The sequence below is a fragment of the Corvus moneduloides genome, chromosome 25 (assembly GCF_009650955.1).
Source record: "Corvus moneduloides isolate bCorMon1 chromosome 25, bCorMon1.pri, whole genome shotgun sequence".
In the NCBI taxonomy this organism is placed as follows: Eukaryota; Metazoa; Chordata; class Aves; order Passeriformes; family Corvidae; genus Corvus; species Corvus moneduloides.
The window spans coordinates 1,837,253-1,856,788 of record NC_045500.1 but is presented as its reverse complement, the minus strand read 5'-3'; the positions used below and the strand labels follow the sequence as shown (position 1 = coordinate 1,856,788).

The following is a 19,536-nucleotide window of genomic DNA, read 5'->3' as shown; positions in this document are numbered from 1 at the left end:
TTCCCATTTTTTCACTTTTCTGCAGCCTGATTTTCTGCTAAAAATTGCACAAACATCACCTTTTTTCCCCCAGAAAATCAACCCATTATTAAGGAATGGCTTATTAGGGTACAGGAGGGCTTCCATCACTTCCATTTGGGGGAGAATTGCTCTGTTTTGGTGTTTGTCACTCATTTTGGGGAAGAGTGCCTAATATGGGGGTTGTTGCTTGTTTTTGGAGACTGTTGTCCATTTTGGGGCAAATTCAGTCATTTTGGGGGAGTTACTTATTTTGAGGAGAGTCACACCACCAGTTTGAGACAGCATCCTTTTGGGGCATGTCACTCATTTTGGGGGAGAATAACTCATTTCAGGGAGAAATTAGCCCCTTTTGGGTCATCATTTGATTCTGAGGAGCATCCCTCACTTTTGGAGACCATAACTCATTTTGGGGTGAGCATCACCCATTTTGGGGTTGTGTGTAATACTTTGGGGAAACATCACTCATTTGGGGAGAGAATCACTCATTTTTGGAGAACACAGCTCATTTTGGGGTGCACATCACTGGTTTGGGGGGTGTATCATTCATTTGTGGGTAAAATCCCATTGGAGCTTATTTGAGGGGGAAAAGTTTCATTTTTGGTGGTTTTGGAAGTATAAATCTAATTTTCTCCACATCACTCAATTACCAATTTGGGTCCATTCACCCATTTTGGGGGTAAATCACATCTTTGAGGGGAGTTTTGCCCATTTTGGGGGGTTATTCCTGCATTTTGGGTCTTCTCCACTCAAAGGAAGAAGCTGCCAAGAAAATACAGGTGTGACCCCTCATCTTGTAGCACTTTATAATAAATGGCCAGGAATTAATACTAAATTACAATGAATCCTTTATGAAATTACAGATTACATTCACGCCAGATCAGTATCCAAAAATAGGCATTTCTGCCCATTGCATCACTTGTGGTTTTTATCCCAGCTCTTGTTTGGGTTCTTTTATCAACTCTTCAAGAGCCAGGAAAAAAAAAGGACAATGAGGGCAAAAAGCCACCAAGAAAATTATCCTTCTCCTAGAATGTCACATTTAGAGCAGGAACCTGCAGAAGACAATTCCTTTATTTTTGCCCTGGTTTGCTTTTGCATTTCCTCCCATGCCACATTTTTAAGGCGAAATACACCCTTTTGCTAGCATTTAAAATAAACCCAAAATACAGGGTTTTTGGCAGTTGCCCTCCCCCATGGGGCTAAAGCTCCACCATTTTCCCATGTGGAGGGACAATACCAGGGAGAAATGATCTTTCAAGCAACAATACTGAGTTTCCTTCCACCCAGGTGAGTCTTGGGGATCCCCCTTCAATTTTGGGTGAAATCTTCCATTTTTTAAACCAATTTTTTTCCCCATTTTTAACTAACTCTGTGCCAAAATGCCTTGGAAAAGTTTTCCTCTCGGCAGCCTTTGCCCCAACTCTGCATCCAGCCTCCACCCTTAAGGACGAGAATGGGGTGAGTTGGTTTTTTTCCAGATTCAGCAGAGGTTTTAGCACATAAATTAAAGGATTTGAAGGAATTTCCTCCCTTTTCCAGAAAGTTGTGTCCAGAGTCACCAAAAAGCCGCAGCATCGCGGCCAAGTTGGGAGGTTTGGGCAATCCAATGAGTCGAGCACCAAACCCTCCTCAGATATAGCAGAATCTGCACTCGCTGATTATTTTTCTCCCCCTCCATGCCAGTATATATGCCTGTGAATGACCTTTCTGGGGGAAAAAATTCCAAAAAGCATCAAGTCCTGGGGTTGGTTTGGCTTTTCTTTGCACCAAGAAATCCAAGGGACAGACGCAGTGGCCCACGGTGAAAACCCGCCTTTGCCCAACAGCATCCAAGCGTCACGTGGGGAAAACAACTTTCCCTAAAAATGCTTTTGCTTACCAAAAAATGAAGGGAAAAAGAAAAATAAAACCTGAAATAAAAGATTAATCTGGCCACAATATGTGCCTTGTAAACGTGTGTCCTTCACTTCCGAGCACTGACGCGGTGGTCCCCGCGCGCCCGTGGGCAGCCGGGGCCTCTGCCAGCGCTGCCACTTTGCTTTTTTCTCACTGATTTCTTCTCACTGATTTCTTCTTGCTTTTTTTTTTTTTTTTTTTTTTTTTGCATTTTGGGGGGAATTTTGTATCTGGTGCTGTCAATGATTTGGGAGGGTGCAGGAGGAGCTATTCCAGTGAGTCACTGTGGTCCAAACCAAGGTCAGCGCCAGGTGCTGCTGGGAGGCCACCAGGCTCTTCCTCCAGCTCTTCCTCCTCTTCCTCCTCCTCCTCTTCCTTCGCCTCCTCTTCCTCGTCCTCATCTTCCTCATCCTCCTCCTCTTCCTCAGTGCCATCAAGGGAGTCGTCATGGGCTGCCAGCATTGCCTGCTGCATGGCCATGGTGGCAGTGGCTGATGAGAGGGGTTGGAGGTTGTCCATGCTGAGTGAGCCTGTAATTAAAAGAAGTACAGAAATAAGAACTCCCCAGCTAATACAGGAAGGACAAAGGAAGTGCATAAACCAAGAATAACTCAAGTGAAAAGCTTCGAGAGCACGCCATAGGGTGTCCCACCTACCCCACTCACTCCCCAAGATCCAGTCTTTAATTTTTCTAGCTAATGCATCATTAAATAACAAGAAGCCTTACTTCTGAGCCAGTAGATGCCCAAATTGGTTGGCAGATTTCTCTTCATCTTCTCTCAAGTCCTACCTTTCATTCTCTTCATCCCGTCTGGTGTATGTTCATTTCTGCTCACTTCACCTTCTCTTCATCTTCTCTCTTCATCTTCTTCATCTGTTCTCTGTTCATCATCTATCTTCCCACCTTATCTCATCTGTCATCTGATCTTCATCATCTCTATTCTTTGTTTCCATCATCTGTTCTCTTCGTCTTCTTTCTTCCCATTTTGTCTCATCTGTCTTCTCATCTCCATCTTTTCATGTCTCCCCTCCCCTCCCCAGCTCCTCAGGAGATATCCCAAGCCGTGCCCCATAGTGGGTGATCATTGAGGGCTGCTCCTGTGCTCAAGGGATGGGAGTGCCCCATCGCCAGCGCCTTGCCATGGCCAACTGGAAGGACCTTCTTGCATGGGCCACCTCATGTGCTTCCCCACAGCACAGTAAAGGGCTCTAGAAATTACCAATTAAGGCCACAATGTAATGCATGGCCACTCCTTCCTGGAAGGGCAGGGGCCACTGGGGTTTGTCCTTACCATCAGGATTTGTCCCTGAATTGCCACCCTGCTGCTGCAGGACCCCGGCGGCGATGGAGTTGGGCCAGAACCGCTGCGTGGGCCGGTGCTGAGATTTGATTTTCTTGGCTTTGGGGGCTGGATCTGGGTTGCTGGCATCGAGCATTGGCTGCAGGATGCGCCGCCGGGCATTTATGAACCTTTCCATGGAAAAGAGAGAACATTGGAATGGCTAAGAGTTGTTACACCAACACTGAGTTAAAACAACATGATAGCAAATCAGTGAGTTGCAATATAATAATAATACTTTAAGAAAGTAGCTTCGTGGTTCAAAAAGCTGGTTTTTTAAATTTTATTTGCCTGTGGCACATTATAGCTCTGCATTAATTTTCCAGCTGAGTGGGAGAATGCTGCACATTGGATTTACCAGGAGAGGGCACTGAGACCTTGCAAACCAGTGCTGGCATTAAACACAACTGAGCTCGTCTCCCAGGAATCACAGAGTCATAAAACCACAGAATGTGCTGAGTTGGGAGGACTCATCAGGATCATTGAGTCCAGCTCCTGGCCCTGTGCGGTACACCCCAAGAATCAGCCTTAAGCTCCCAAGTAACCCCCCCAAAACACATTATACAGCACCAAAATAGGGTGACAAAAGTCCTAAAGCCAGCAAAATAATTGCTTGGGCCACCAATATCTGCTCACCAGTTGTTGACTTGCAAGAGGGTCAGGTTGGTTTGGGCAGCAATTTGCCTCTTCTCATCCTCTGTGGGGTAGGGGTGCTGGAAAAAAAGAGATGGAGTAGCAAAATTACATCCCTGCATGCAAGATGTCATCCCTGTGTAAAACATCATGAAAACCTGCCTTTTTTTTTTTCTTTTTTTCATTTTCCCACCCTAAATTTGGTGGCTTCTTGCATTTTCAGAATGCAGGATTGAAGGGTGGCATCCAAGAGCGTCAGGATTTCCCCAGGTGCCCTTAGGGCTTCTCCAAGGCTTTCCATCAAACGCTTTTCCTTGAAGGAAAATGTTCTTGTTCTTTTTTTTAACTCTAGCAATTTTCCAGTGATGGTTGTTGATAAACGTGGGATTTGGGCTTCAAAACGCACCGTGACTCACAGTGCTTATAAAGGTATCAGTAACACACCCTGAAACATCTGCACTGGGAAACCACCAGCTCAGAGCTTCAGCAACCTCCTTCCAGCTGTGCTAAAATTCTCTTTTCAACCCCAGAAATGAAATTATTATCAAACCAGCCTCACACATCATGTTTTGGAGCCCCAAGGCAGTGACAGTTACCATGACTTGGTTTTCAGCTGTTAGCTCCCAAAACAGTGTGATATCCTTGACAAAACCACCCAAAGTCAACACACACTGGAGACTCACTTCCCACTGGGGCCTCAGTGGTTAAAAATGGTACTTTTTTTGGCAGAAATATCCCTCTTTTGGTATATTATTTCCAGCATTCTTTCTTCCTGCTGGTGCTCCAAAACTTCCAATAAAATGATGAGCATTTTTGGTTAGAAACCACATCATCTCTGACACCAGATGGAGAAATCTCATGGGGAAGCCCAAGTTTCTTCTGACTGCAAGGAGCAGGCTGAGAGCAAAAGTCCAACCATCCAGCAGAAGAATTTCTCTTCATTTTTCAATTCCATTTTGGAAATCTTAAACTATGAGGTTCCTCTGGCACCTGGCACAAAAGTGTTTTCAGTTTCTGGTCTTGGAAGTCGTTTTTGTGCCTGCAAATCTTCCGTTGTGCCCTCCAGAAACAAGGGAGATGCACGGCACAGCCAGGGATCGCAGCCCAACACAGCAATGCTCTTGTCCTCATTGCAATAAGTCCAGGATTTCCTATAAAAAAAAAGCTGGGAAGTTCCCAACCTGCTGCTGCTTCCTGTCCTGGCTGATTTTTCCACAAGTTGCTCCTTGGAGCTGTTAACCTTCTGCATTACTGATGCCTTGGGGATCTCCCACCACTCTGTCTTTGCAACCAGTTTCCAAGTGATTCCTTGGCTGAATTATGCAGGAAAAAATGTGGGATTGTTGGATTTTGCCCTTTGCCCAGCCTTGCTGATGAGAGAGAACTCTTCACGCATGAAAATACCAAGTTTGCATCTAAGCTCCCTCTACCTTCCATCTCCAATCCCTCAAAATGGGGTGATTTTGCAATTCTGTGTTTTGACTGATTGCTGACGTGCTACAACCCTACCTGTGAGGCAGCTCTCACATTCCAGCTTGCTAGAAAAGGGTATTTTGGAGCTGTTAACTGCAAAAAAATGCTCAATTATCCATCTTCAAAAAACCTTGTGAGTCGCCTTCTAGATTGGTCTGCTTCTTCTTGCCCCACCTGCATTTTTTGATCATTCCCAAAATACAAGCCACTTTGCACCTCCAAATACAAATTCAGACAAACCACCACGTGGATTTGAGGATTTCTGGACTTTTTGTCCTTTTTTTCCCAGTTTGCAGGGTGTTTTGGTGGCTGTGGTGCTCACCATGAGATGCTGGAAGAGCCATGAGCGCATGATGTTGGTGGCATGTTTGGGCAGGACGCCTCGTTTGTTCTTGGACTTCTTGTCCTCACCATCAAGGAGGGAGGTGAGATCCAGGTTCACCTGTCAGGGGAAAGGAATGGGGAGAGAATTGGTTGAAAATGGTGATGGGCAACCCAAAAAATGAGCAAAACCAACCCAAAATGGGAGTGGGATGAGTGCAAAAAGACTGGCACTTATAGGAGCATCCAAAAGCCATTTCCTGCTCCACTAAATCTGCATAAAAGCAGATTTTCTCCCAGGATCTGTATCTTTGATCTCAACTTTTTTGTCAGTGCTTTGCAAGGGGTAACGGCACTGTTGGGGACTGTGGTGATGACGCCATGACCAATCTCAATGTGTGGTTTAGGAGGAAAATACTTTTACCTGAAAAAATAAAATAAAAAAACCCCCCAAACCTCATAAAAAGATGATTTTCTCAACTGCAAGTTTAAACCCTGCCACTCACTAACCCTTTGCAAACCCTCGTTCCTCACCCAGCTGATTTCCACCACAAGGAGGAAGATGCCCATTGAGCCAAAATTTGCTTTCTCCCCCCCTAAAATTAAAACGAAGCATCTTGCTGCAAGAGAAGTTTTAATGAGGATTCAGGAACCAAACTGAAATCTAAGCACTTGAGTTAAAAAGGGATTTTTTTTTTTTTTCCCCAAGTCTTCATCAAAACACTTCTCCTGGATGAATTAAACATCAGGCCAGCAGGTCCCTGTGATTCCCCTGGGCTCCAGCTGAATAAATCATGCCAGTGGCACAGGAAGAGCATCCGAAGGTGCTTGTCCAGGCTCTCTCCCTGCCCCAATATTCCCTGTGCACATGTTTTTCCCACCACAGAGGGTTTTGCTGCAAGATTTAAACCTGCAGTGGAGAGATATTATAGAAAGAAATTTTTAAAGCATTGCACAGGCAAAAAAATCTGCCAGGGAGGTGCCACCCCTTTCTAAAATGCTGTTTATTGATTGTTTTATAAGAGGCTCCTGCTATTAAAATGGGACATTTCAGAAATAATGGGGGTGAATTTTTGCTTCTCTGCCCCCAGGAAGCAGTGTAACAGAAATTGATGGGGTTTATTTTTTTTTTCCAAATTCCTGGGGAATAGGGGCTGGGAAGAGCTCATGGACAAGTTGTGTTAATAAATCCAGTTCTGCTCCAAATCATTGTCTTACTGCAAGAATGCAGGGATCATTGTGTAACTCGTTGCAATGTCAGGGAAAAAAAAGGAATAAAACCACAGCAAGTGGCTGAAAAATATCCCCAAATTCAGAAAGGAAGACCTAAAAATGAGCCTTTCCCACAAGTGCCATGATTGCTGTACTGGACAGGCAATGCCAGTGATCCCAGATCTGTAATATATCAGCAATAATATCTGTCCTACCCCATCCTATCCCATCCTATCCCATCCTACCCTATCCTACCCTATCCTATCCTAATCTTATCCTATCCTATCCTATCCTATCCTATCCTATCCTATCCTATCCTATCCTATCCTAATCTTATCCTATCCCATCCTATCCTATCCTAATCTTATCCTATCCTACCCTATCCTATCCTAATCCTATCCTATCCCATCCTATCCTATCCTATCCTATCCTAATCCTATCCTATCCTATCCCATCCTATCCCATCCTATCCTATCCTATCCTAATCTTATCCTATCCTACCCTAATCTTATCCTATCCTACCCTATCCTATCCTATCCTAATCTTACCCTATCCTACCCTATCCTATCCTATCCTAATCCTATCCTATCCTATCCTATCCTAATCCTATCCTATCCTATCCTATCCTATCCTAATCCTAATCCTATCCTATCCTACCCTATCCTATCCTAATCTGATCCTATCCTATCCTATCCTACCCTAATCTTATCCTATCCTATCCTATCCTATCCTATCCTATCCTATCCTATCCTATCCTATCCTACCCTAATCTTATCCCAATCCTATCCTATCCTATCCTATCCTATCCTATCCTATCCTATCCTATCCTACCCTAATCTTATCCCAATCCTATCCTATCCTATCCTATCCTATCCTATCTATCCTGTCCTATCCTATCCCATCCTATCCTAATCCTATCTATCCTAATCCTATCCTATCCCATCCTATCCTATCCTATCCTATCCTATCCCATCCTATCCTATCCTAATCCTATCCTATCCTATCCTATCCTAATCCTATCCTATCCTATCCTACCCTAATCTTATCCTATCCTAATCTTATCCTATCCTATCCTATCCCATCCCATCCTAATTTTATCCTATCCTACATATAATGAACAATTAATATAGACTCTAGAATGGACAATATGTACAACACACAGTATATAATAAAGCATGTAGAATAAAATGGCACATGTTCCATCCCACATTATAAATAACAGATATTGTTAGATATTGCACAAAATAATATTATGTATTATAATCATTGTATTATTATTATATTGTAATATTTTATAACAATAATATAAGCATTGTTAAAACTTCTGAGGTCGTTGCTATAATTTGTTAGGTACCCCAAAGGCACCTGGCAGATGGGTTTAATCAACATTTCTTGCTAATTAAAAATTTAAGATACTCCAAGGGTTGAATTTATGGAGAAGTGGGGGGATTCTGCCTGCTGCAGTGCAAAGCTTTGGCTCCAGTGGAAATTTGAGGTGGGCAGGCCTTACCTGGGCATTGGGGATCTGCAGGGCACCAGGGGTGATGGCTTGGGCGAGGACCTGGCCCTGTGACGTCACCATTGTCACGGGCTGGTACAAGGCTCCACCTGTGGAAAAGAAGACATTTGGGGGTACCAAAACCCCCACCTTTCCTCCTGCCCTCCACCTCCACCGTGCTCCCTACCTGGCACGGCGGGCGAGCTGCTGCCAGTGCTCATGGCCAGGTTGCCCGGTGGCAGCGTGGCCGCGGGCACCACGATGCCCGGCGGGGGGTTCGACGCGGGCGGCAGCGCTGCTGGAGAGCTCTGCAGCATCTCCTGTGGAAAAGAAAATATTAAACCCACGAGTTTTAGCATGTGGGAACGTGGAAGGGTTATTTTTTTCCCCCTACAATAAATTTGCCCCGTTGCAATTTTTTTTGTTTTTGGTGGTTCAACAGGAAAAATTGCGGAAAATGTGATTTTTCAGTTCGTTGCAATTGCAAAGAAAGATGGAAAAAAAAGGGTTTATGCTCTGCAGAGCTCCCACTTAGCATCTTCCCCAAACTTGCTTTCTTTGTGCAGTCACTCTTTTCCAATTAAAAAAAAAAATGAGAGGGAAAAAAAAGATCATGAGGGACCAAAAGGAATTTCTTTAATCTTTTTCTTTATAAAATGTCTATTTTTTTGGTGCTTTAACTGAGACTGGAGGATGCAGCCTTTGCTAAAATTCAAGGTGAGCACCATGGTTTCCCTTTGCCAAAATAAGAGTAAAATAATGAAGTTAATAATAATAATAATAATAATAATAATAATAATAATATAACATAACCCCCATTCCTTGCAGCTTTAAGCCAATTTCTTGCAAAAATGGGCACTTCTTGATCCAAAAGCTGTAATTTTACTTTAAGGTCCATCTCTGGAGCACCAACCAAAAGACCTCAGATTGGATGATTATTTTTATTTGATTGTTTATTTTAATATTTAAATGACTATTTGAATATTTAATGTGACATTTTGGGAAGGGGGGAGTGCCACAATTGAGGCTACGGGGGGAATATGGGCAATGTACCCCAAGCTTCCACATGGGCAGGATTTTGCAAGTAATATTGGTAATATTGATAAAATTATCATTTTAAAATAAGCCCAAGGTAACGGTATCTCTCTAATTCACCCAGCTGGAATGGAAATGAAACTGCACTGATTTTTTCTCCCTTTTCTACTGACTTTCCCATTCTGCATCACTTCCTGGTGTCCAGCTGGTTCTCAAGTGTTGAACATAATGTCAATAAAGGGGCTTTTTTTCACCTTTTTATGCAGTTTTCCTACGTTTTGATGCATTTCTTCAAGAATCCTATTATTTGGGTTAAGAAAAGAGAATTTCCCTGGCTTAGTGATGTGCAGTGACACTGGAAAAGGCAACCATGTAGATGTGATCAGGCTGGAAAAAGCTGCAGCTCCCTTTCTCCAGGGGGTAGAACTACAGAGATGGGAATCGGAATGCACCAAATCAATTCATGTTACACCAAGACGTGGCTGTGCTGTTCCATGGGGATTTGGGGCACTCTGTGTCCTCATCAATGCATTTCCCATCGTTGGGGGGGGCAAACCTGAGGTCTGTTCCTTTTTTCTCCTTCTCCCCATCACATCCATGCAACTTTTCCCCCATCAATCACCGCTGCTTTGCCTGTGCTGTCATTCTCTATAAATTTCATGCTTTTGCTATTAAAACCCCCTTATCGCACTTTCCCCTCCTGTGATGCCAAGTCCAAAATGTTGGACCCAATGCCTCTGCCACGTTACTTTTGCTATTTTGGTTACCTGGAAATTTTGCTGCAATTGCTGTGAATTTTTCATTCGCTTCCCAGACATTCCTTTCCATAGCTGAATTAATTTAAAAAATGCAAATATGACCGTAAAATACTTGTACTTTTTTTTTAGTATTCCTTCCCCACCTCCAGTCCTCTGGGGGATGTGGTTTTCGGTTTGAGAAATGAGTATTTCTCAGGATATAGAGAGCAAAAATCAGCCTCTTTTGCACACTCTTGGATTTTGCCCTGGCTAAGCATCCAGCTAATAAAAACAGTGAAAATATTCATAAAAACCAAGTGTGGTCCAGGAGGACGCCAAAAAGCAGCCAGGTATGGCCAGGTGCAACCAGAGGTTTGAAGCAGCTTGAAGACCTCTAGTTTTCCTCCCCTGCCTTGCTTTTCCATGATTCTTCCTAAAGAAGAGCATCCAGAACACCATTTTTGGAAGTGCGTTGGGAAGAAGCAATTTGGAATATCAGAAAATGGGAACAAGAAACTGCTGTTTCCAGATACAGTGGCCAAAGCCATTTTCAACAGTATTTTGTGATGAAAAAAATTGCCTTTGTTTTTGTGGTGCAGAGGAAAACTCTCCCAAAACATCTTCTCACTGGTGTCCAAAAAGGCAGAATATTGGTAATTACTAGAAAGAGCTATTGAAGGAATTAATGGTCTTTCTGCAACAGAACTGTGAAACCAAAATGACCCAATGGAAGTGGAGGCTCTGCCTTCAAATAAATATAGAGCAATATCTCCAAGAAGATTTAAAAAATATATTTTGCATACCAATTGCCTCAGATTGCAAATGTCAGCCAAATTCTATTCGGCTTGGTAGTTTTGCTGCAGTGGAAAATATTTTATATATTTTATATTTTGTATTTTGAGACTCAAGGAAGTTCATAGGAACCTAAAACAGTTTGGGTTGGAGGGGTCCTTAAAGCTCATCTCATTCCACCCCCCTGCCATGGGCAGGGACACCTTCCACTACCCCAGGTTGTTCCAAGCCCTGTCCAACCTCATCCTAGACATTTCCAGGGATGGGGCAGCCACAGCTTCTCTGGGCAACCTGTGCTGGTGAGGCACCACCCTCAAGTTGCAATGCTTTTGGCAATTTTGAAATCTGAGTGTGAAAAAAAATGCATCACTAGGTGTCTCTGCAGACTCACATCTCGGCACTGATCAATAGCAAAACATGATTTCTCCAAAATAAAAGTCAGTTTAATGAAGAAAAAGACCTGGGACATTGCACAAAAAGAACCCTTTCTTACAATAAGGCAAATGTCCAGGTGCCAGAAGGTAAGAAAGTGCTAAAATTCAGTGCTGCTTGAGCTGCTGTCCTTCCCCTTGTGCTTTGTGACACAGACATTCATTTTTGGGTGGTACACAATGTGTGAAAATATCTGTCTCATCCTAACTCTGAAAATTACTTGTGCCGGGGGAAATCGGAATTAGTTGGAGAAAAAAAAAGAAACCCATGGGTTTGCCAAGAAAGAGCTGGCCAAACTCAGACTCATGTAAGACGATTCATAAGGCTCCTTCGTGAATGGATGGGTGGATGGGGATGAGAAAAAAGTTGGCTTTAAATAACAGAGAAATCCAGGCTTGTTCACAGGGCAAACTTGGATAAATTAAGATTATACAGAGAAGCGCTGCATTGACTTCCACCAAACCAACTGTCCACCTCCAGCCACCAGCAACCTGGGCTAGTGGATGGTGGCCCTGCCCACAGCAGGGTGTTGGATCAAGATGGGCTTTAAGGTCCCTTCCAACCCACACCATTCTGTGATTCTGTGGAGAAGTAATTTGAGGAGAAGAAATGCTGCCCTGAAAATGCCCATTTAAACACTGCCAATCTGAAACAAGAGCTGAAAAATACAAAATTTGATTCCATTTAAATGTCCCTGGCAGTGCTGTGGTTCCCAGTGTGATTGGCTTTGCAACTGTTTTTTTCTTGCAAGTGGAGAGCAGTGAGGACCACTTTGATGTCGAAGGTGAAGTTAAGCATTGCATTAAATTGGGCTCCTCTCTCCACCATGAAAGAAGGATCTCCCCTCTTCCATCCTGGTCGGAAAAAGTTTAAAAAATATTCATTAAATAAAGGGAGGGGGCTAAAAAGAGCCCAATGAGCACTCAAGGTAGAGGAATGAAGCCAAGTGAAAAACAACCAACAAAATTAGAACGGGAGTTGCTTGGTGGACTTGGAGGACAAAGAGGCTACGACTGAGTCACAAGACAAAGCAAAGCACAAAATGGAGAAAACAGAGTACAGAAACCCTTGTAAGGTAATGAAGGTTCAGGGGAGACTCATCACATGGGAAAACTCCATACTTGTCACCAAACTTGGCCAACACCAGGAATCATCTCTCAGCCTGGCAACATGAGAAGATTTCAGTCAAAATGCCTTGTTTGAGTGTTCTTTCATCTTCCCATCGTCTCAGGCATTTTGTATCTCCAAAAATTCCTGCACTGTCCATTTTAGACAGCAGAAATAACAGCAGGCAAAGGACCATCCTTTTTGGATACACCAGGGAAATCCAACACTGAGTGTCCTGTGACGAAATTTTGACAGGTCCAGAGGTTGTTTTCCCACTTTTGGCTGATATCCTTGTTATTGTGTGTCCATAATTTTTTAAACATGTTCTGTGGTAAGAAACTTTGCCAAAACCTGAAATATTTCACTTTCACGACAAACTTGGTGTATCTCCTCACAAAATGACTGACACTCCTTCCAAACCCTAAGAAAACCTATTTGCTGGGAAACCTCCTTCATTGATACTAATTACATTCCATTATTTAGATTTTTTTGAAATCCTAAATGAATGGCCCATTTGCTCTTGCACCTTCCCTGAGCATGAAACCAATAGGCTGATAATTAGAGAAATCATCCCACTTGCCATTTTTTAAACACTGATCCTGTGATTTTTCAGCTCTCTGGAGCATCCTTAGCCTCCAAAACTCAACTGATGGACATAGAGCATTTCCACCCTTTTTTTTTAAGCCTTATCCATGCAAACTCAAGTGTACTGAATGAGTTGAAGTACTCAGGCACTTGACATGGCTTAGTTGGACACAGAAAATGTTTGCCATGGTATTGTCACTGGTATGTCATCCTCATCCCATGAGCAGATGAGATGGTGGCTCTTTCATGGTCCATCACCATGAATATTTCAGCTCCACCTGCTGAAAATCCCTTCATGGCTGAGCGAACATTTCCCCTCCAGTTGGGTCTTTCCTGGGTGTGTTCCCATTTATTTAGCAACTGCCTCCAAATCCTCACTTGAATTCCTCAACTTTCAAGTCTTGCCCAGAAGGAAAATGTCAGCAGCTCTGGGTTTCCAGGAATCAGAAGCACTCGGTACCTCTCCATGGGCTTGATTATTTTCCAAAGACTTGTGCTAATTTTCTGATATGATCCCCACCTCTTTGTGAGACACTAAATCCTCATTACTTTTCCTGACCGATGCATTCTAATTAGATCAACACTTTAAAAAAAAAAAAAAAAAAAAGGAAGGAGGGGGAAAAAAAATTCACAATAGCCACAGGACGGCTTTCCATCTCATTAACTCCCTCACTTATTATTTTCATGAAAATTACTGATAAAAAACGTGCATCTCCATTTGCTGGGACCGGGAGCTTTGTCGGCTCATATCTAACATCTCTCTCATCACCCGGGATGTGAGCTGTTGCCATGGCAATGCACAATAATAGAAACTAATAAATTACAAACGAGATGCTCGTTGAGCAATTATTGTTCTCTTTTATGCAAGTGTCTTGCTAATTTTGATCATAAGGAATGCTTCCATAAAGCAGCGAAGGGATAATACATCTATTTCTAGAGATTATTAGGATATAGAGTGAGGATGGGGTTTCTTAGATCAATGATTAAGTGGTTTGGTGCTTTCAGGGAACCCAAATAAGAAATGGAACTTTTCTGGGGGGCTTTTCCCTCATCACATTTGGAGCTTCAGACTCAGCAGCACCTGGAGCTGAGCTACTAAAAATGGGATTTTTTTTCCTTTCCACCACCTTAAAATGCCCCAAAAGCCCTAAGAAGGCCCCACCACCTGCCTCCTTTTCAGGGAGAACCCCAGGAGCTTCCTGGGTTATTTTGGGTTCGCTGCAGCTATTTCTGGTGGGATTGTGCAACCCTAAATTCCATTTTTCTATCCCAAAAACCACATGTCTGAGAGAGAGAAACCCCCTAGGGCAACACAATATAGCATCAAGTTTTTTGGGGTGCAACCAGCCAAGGTTTATTCCCTGGACTGCAGATGCACGTGAAAACCCCAACCCATGGGCAACTTCTTTTCTGAATATTGAGTTACAGTTCCTCATTTTGCCCCAAAAGCCACCAAGGTTCAACTTGGTTTGGCTCATTCAGTTGATATTTCTGCAGTTCTCCGGCATTTCCTTGTACTCCTCCACTATGCTTGAGGCACCAAATGTCTTCTTCTCCCAGCTAAAATCCAAATCATGCAAAAGAAGAAGTCAAGGGAATGTCAATCATGCTGGGAGAGAACTGCAAGATCTGCTGAGACACAAAAAGGAGCAGTGAAGCCAGAAAGGGTTATCTGAGACCCAAAAATCTGTTGAGCTTCCTTGAAACAAAAAGGGAAAGAGAAGCAGTGAAGAGAATCTTGATGTTTCTGTCCCTCCTGCCAATAAATAGCATTTTTTCACAAAAAAATGCAACTTTCTTGTTCATATTCCCATGCACTTGCACGGCTTCCTTCCCCTCACATTTAATTGCTGCAGCTTTACAGTTTAGGAGTCCTTCACTCTCTCTTTTGCAGAGCCACAAACATTGGGGTTGCAGCTCTGCCAACCCATGAGAAAAAGGACATAAAAAATATAAGATAAGAAAAAAAAGTCACCACAACAGCATTTATTGCACTCTATGAGCAAGATACAGGATTTGTTGTTTTAATTCTTGAGGATGGACTCCGATGACTTTTCAGGAGGCCACAACTCCTGCAGAGCAAGTCTGAAACCTTGCTGGCCCAACTCCCTGCTGGCCAATGTGCAACAGTGGGGATTAGAGAGGAATTTTAAGGCATTACCTGGGGGTGGAGGCTGATGGAGGAGGGGTTGGGGGAGTAGGGCCCCCCCAGGTCATTCCTGAGTAGGTTGTCGCTGTGCATCTTGGTTTTGAGGCAGGTGATGTAACGGTTGCAAAAGTCCTTGCACAACTCATTGACCTTCTCCAACTCCAGGAGGTGGATGCGCAGCACCTGGATCGCCTTCACCATCTATGCAAGGGCACAAAGTTAAAATCAGTATTCTCCCCCAAAATCCAACGTAGAGCTGATCCCTACAGCAGAATGTAATTCATTTCCTTTCTCAACACACCAAAAAAATCAACATTCTTGCCCAAAACCCATCCCAAAGCCCGTCCCTCTGCATGTCTGCATTTCTTTTCCCTGCCCATCAATCATAACCCTGGAATCCAAGAGGAAAAACTCACCAAATTCAATAATTCACCGTTGCCTATATAGGAATTGCTCCCCGTGCCCAAAAAAAAGTACAAGCCAAACCCCTCGTTGTTGAAAAGTGTTTGGTTATTCTCTGGAGGCCACTTCTTGTAACAAGATTACGGGGCTGCAACTCAGCCGTGAGCTGTTGCCGGTGCAAAGCCTGGGCCTCATTAAAACGTACCCCATAAACCTTAAAAAATTTACACATAAAACATTCCTCTCACCGAGCTGAAACCTTAAGTTTTACAGCCGCTGTTTGAAATCTTGCATAATATATAAAATTTCAGCTATTCACTCCGGGGCAATAAATCCGGTTTTATGTAACAAAGCGTCTTTGCATTTCAAAGGGTGTTTTTAACTTGCAAATTTTAGTGGTCATCTTTACAAACTGCAAGTTGCCATGGTTGGGAAACATCCTGAAAAATCCAGGGCCAAACTCCAGTGGCAGCTCCATGATGGAGAAAGTGAATTTTTGGTTGGTGAACAACAGGGGTGATGGGTTGCTGCTGGAAAGATCTTTTATTTAGCTGCTTTTCTTTTCTTTTTTTTTTTTTTTTTTGCTATTTTTTTCTGGGTTTCTTTTCCCTCCTCCACAGTTGACGCAGGCAAAGCACAAGGTGGAGGTGTCGTGCCCAGGATTTCCACATCCTCCCAAGGCTCACCGGCCATGAAAGTCAATATTCAAGGGCAAAGGCAAGAAGACCTGACACATATATGTAAAAAAATAAATCTCTCAATTATCTCAGCTCATTTGCTTAGGGTCTCATTTTATGTCCCTGCTCCGCTGCGTCGTATATCTGTCCGGATAAAGAGTTACAGTCCGATGGCGTACGTGCGCGGGGTTGTAAAAAATACAGATGCTGAATTAATTGACTGTGTGGCACTCGGCAGCTGATTGAGTTGATAATGGTGAGATCTGACCTTTTTCTAATTTCTAATTATGTGCATCTTGGCAGTGAGGAATACATGACTCTTATTCTAATGATAGCTAATGCCACTGGCCTTTTCATCCCTGCTTTGCCATCACCAATTTCTGGCAAACCGGTGGCGTTAAAAAAAAAACAAAACACAACACCCAAAAATTAACAACACCAAAAAAAACGACAGTGTAAATAGGGGGGAAAGCATCAGCTCAAGGACAGCTTGAAATGTTCTGATTTGAGCACTGCAAGACTTTTAAAGCCAAAATTCCCTTCAACTAGTGCCTCCCACCAACAGGAATGTGCTTCTCCAGCATCACATTACCCATCTCCTCTGTCTCGACGCAGGTTGCTCACACAGAGGTGGATGGCTCCTCCTTTTTTGGAGGAGTTCTGGGCATTGGATAGAATACATACATCCAGCAACGTGCTAGAACTGGGACACACCCACATACACAGAGATACGGATCTATAGAAAGACTTAGCAATAGATACATATGAATAGGGATGTATCAAGTGCTGCAAGGTTATACATGGGATCAATCCAACTGCCCATGGCCAAATTTCACCTTGGCAGCAAGAGCGGCTTCAGAATACGTCCAAAAAACACGACTGGTGTGTTGTGGGGTTTTTTTTAGAAACCACAAAAAACATAGCCAGTGTGGATGAATTTCCTGCACTATTTGCTGGTGATGTTTCACCTTGAAATGTACAGAAGTAGGTTTTCCTTTCCCAAAATTTTAGATCTTTGGGGTTTTTTTTCGCTTCACCTGGCTCCATTTCTCTCCTCCTGATAGAGCATTACACCCATTTTTATGCAATTTAATGCAATGGGGGTTTGTTGGTGCACATCAGCATTTGTTCAGCCCAAAAACAAATAATCCAAAACATTGGTTGGGTTGTTTGGTTCTTTTTTTTGATTGCTTGTCCCAGAGCGATTTCTATTCTTGACTACAAGTTATTGCAAAATGGGTTTAGCAATATGCAGAAGGGGCTTTGCATGGCCTGCAAATTTTTTGGAGGGCATTCCGCAGACTCTTGGCTTAGGGATGTTAAAACATTCTCCTCCACAAGCTGAAATCAGGCACAAACCTGTGGCATTTGTCTTCACCTTGAAATCATCTCCTGCTTTTTTAGAAAAAACAGTAGCTCTTGCACGTAGGTGAGTTTTGCTAGTTCTTCCCTTTGTGATATGTCATCATTCAAAATCACCTCCTTGATATCTGTAACACTTAAAAAAAGTAACCTGTGAATTGCCTGATTTTGCTTCTTTTCTGTGGAAGTCCCTCTGCTTCATCTCCCAGGGGACACATAACCCCCAGGGAAGGTGTTTTGCTGTTTGCATCATCAGAGGTGCACAGAATTGCCTCTTCAGACCTTGAAAATTCGCTTGTTGAGCATCAGAATGGTGCCATGAACTTGTCTACCCACATGTTTGCCATGGAGGCCACATTTGGATGCTTTCTGGACAAAATAATGGGATTTGGAGATATTTCCCGAGGTCTACGCAAGAGAAATCCCAAGCAGAGTCTTCTGAGGCACCTTCCAGCAGCAATGGATGGAGTAGGAAATTTGAGCTGATGTGGCAGAGAATGCACCAAAACCGGTCCAAGTGTTCCAAACCGTTGATATCCATTACCTCATGGAAAAAGTAATTATTGTGCTCTGCTTCTAGGACATGAGCTGGCCATGACACTTCAAACCAGATGGTGCCAGATGAGAATGCTGACACTAGTGCACGTTGCACCGAACAGCAGTAATTCCTACAGAGATTGCAAGTTTTGGGGCACAAACCAGCCAGAGATCTTGGCTGCTTTCAGGAACCTCGTTGACCCCATGGAGGTTGTGTGGGAAAATTAGCCAAAAGGGGGCAGAGGGGTTGTTCTTACACGGGATCTTCTGGAAAATGTCTCAGAGAAGGTCCTGGAGAAGGTTTCACAAGGTCTGTGGAAAACATTGCCAAGATGACCAGCACTACAGAGCCCATGGATATGGTGGTAGATCTTCATTTGTTCCTCACCCCCTACCTTTTCAACACCCCCCAAAAATCATCTGCCAAGCCCCAGCTGCCTGTACCAGGTTGTCCAGCTCGGGGTCATCACTGAAGAAGGGCTTGTGCTCCTGCTCCTGCTGGTGGACAAAGTTCTCGATGTCGACATCGAAGCTGGCCGAGGTGATGCACTCAGAGCCCTGCGTCGCCTGCTCACACTTCTCAAAGAGCAACGTCAGCAGTGGGAACAGTGGGTGCCTGCAGAGGACAAAGGAGACCACCCATAACACCCACTATTTTAGGTCCCATGTCCATCTTTACCCCACATCATTTATCCATCCATCCATCCATCCATTCATCCATCCAACCATCCATCCACCCATCCATCCATCCATCCATCCATCATCCATCCATCCATCCATTTCCTCCCAGTCTGTAAGAACCTAGTGGTGCAAACCTCACTCTCTGGTCACACTGGAAGTGCTCCCTCTAGATCTCTTTCAGCAACAAAAAAAAAGCTTAAAAATTGTAAAATTCACTATCTCTGCCATCAGGCAATGGCTGGTTCCAATGTCTGGGTGTTTTCCATCATTGCACCAAAGCATTTCCTAAATAGGCAAAAAGGCTGTGTCTTGGACATAGCCAAGATGTCCTGGAGCTATCTGCTGTCCAAGTGGCTTTTCCTTTCAAGGATGGACATCAGCCCCTCCTCATCAATGGTAATATTTTACCTCAAAATGTCTCTGTTGGTTGGAGCTGGTGGTGGGGACTTCTATCTGCCTGCAGCATCCTATGGACCAACCTTGTTACGGGCTGCTCCTCCACCAAGAGGTCTCTTTGCACCTCTGACAAGTCCACAAAGATGGCTCAAATCCCACTTCCTTCTTACCATGAGATTTTGAAAACTAAGATTTATAATTCTTCTTGAAATTGACAAATCTTGCCAATGATGATGCTAAATTGATGCAA

At 43.5% G+C, this 19,536-nt stretch overlaps 1 protein-coding gene across 6 annotated transcripts in view; it reads right to left on the bottom strand.

The window, feature by feature from the left end:
• Positions 1-853: 853 nt before the first annotated feature.
• PKNOX2 (PBX/knotted 1 homeobox 2) overlaps positions 854-19,536 on the bottom strand; it is an 86,493-nt gene continuing 67,810 nt past the window's right edge. For all 6 annotated transcript variants that reach the window (XM_032133730.1, XM_032133726.1, XM_032133728.1 and 3 more), the window contains 8 exons: positions 18,654-18,825; positions 15,244-15,432; positions 8,582-8,714; positions 8,407-8,504; positions 5,686-5,805; positions 3,894-3,970; positions 3,210-3,388; positions 854-2,447 (listed from right to left, as the gene is read on the bottom strand). In XM_032133730.1, coding sequence (XP_031989621.1) covers positions 2,185-2,447; positions 3,210-3,388; positions 3,894-3,970; positions 5,686-5,805; positions 8,407-8,504; positions 8,582-8,714; positions 15,244-15,432; positions 18,654-18,825 — 1,231 coding nt within the window. In that variant the 3' untranslated portion in view covers positions 854-2,184. The remainder of the gene's footprint in view (positions 2,448-3,209; positions 3,389-3,893; positions 3,971-5,685; positions 5,806-8,406; positions 8,505-8,581; positions 8,715-15,243; positions 15,433-18,653; positions 18,826-19,536) is intronic.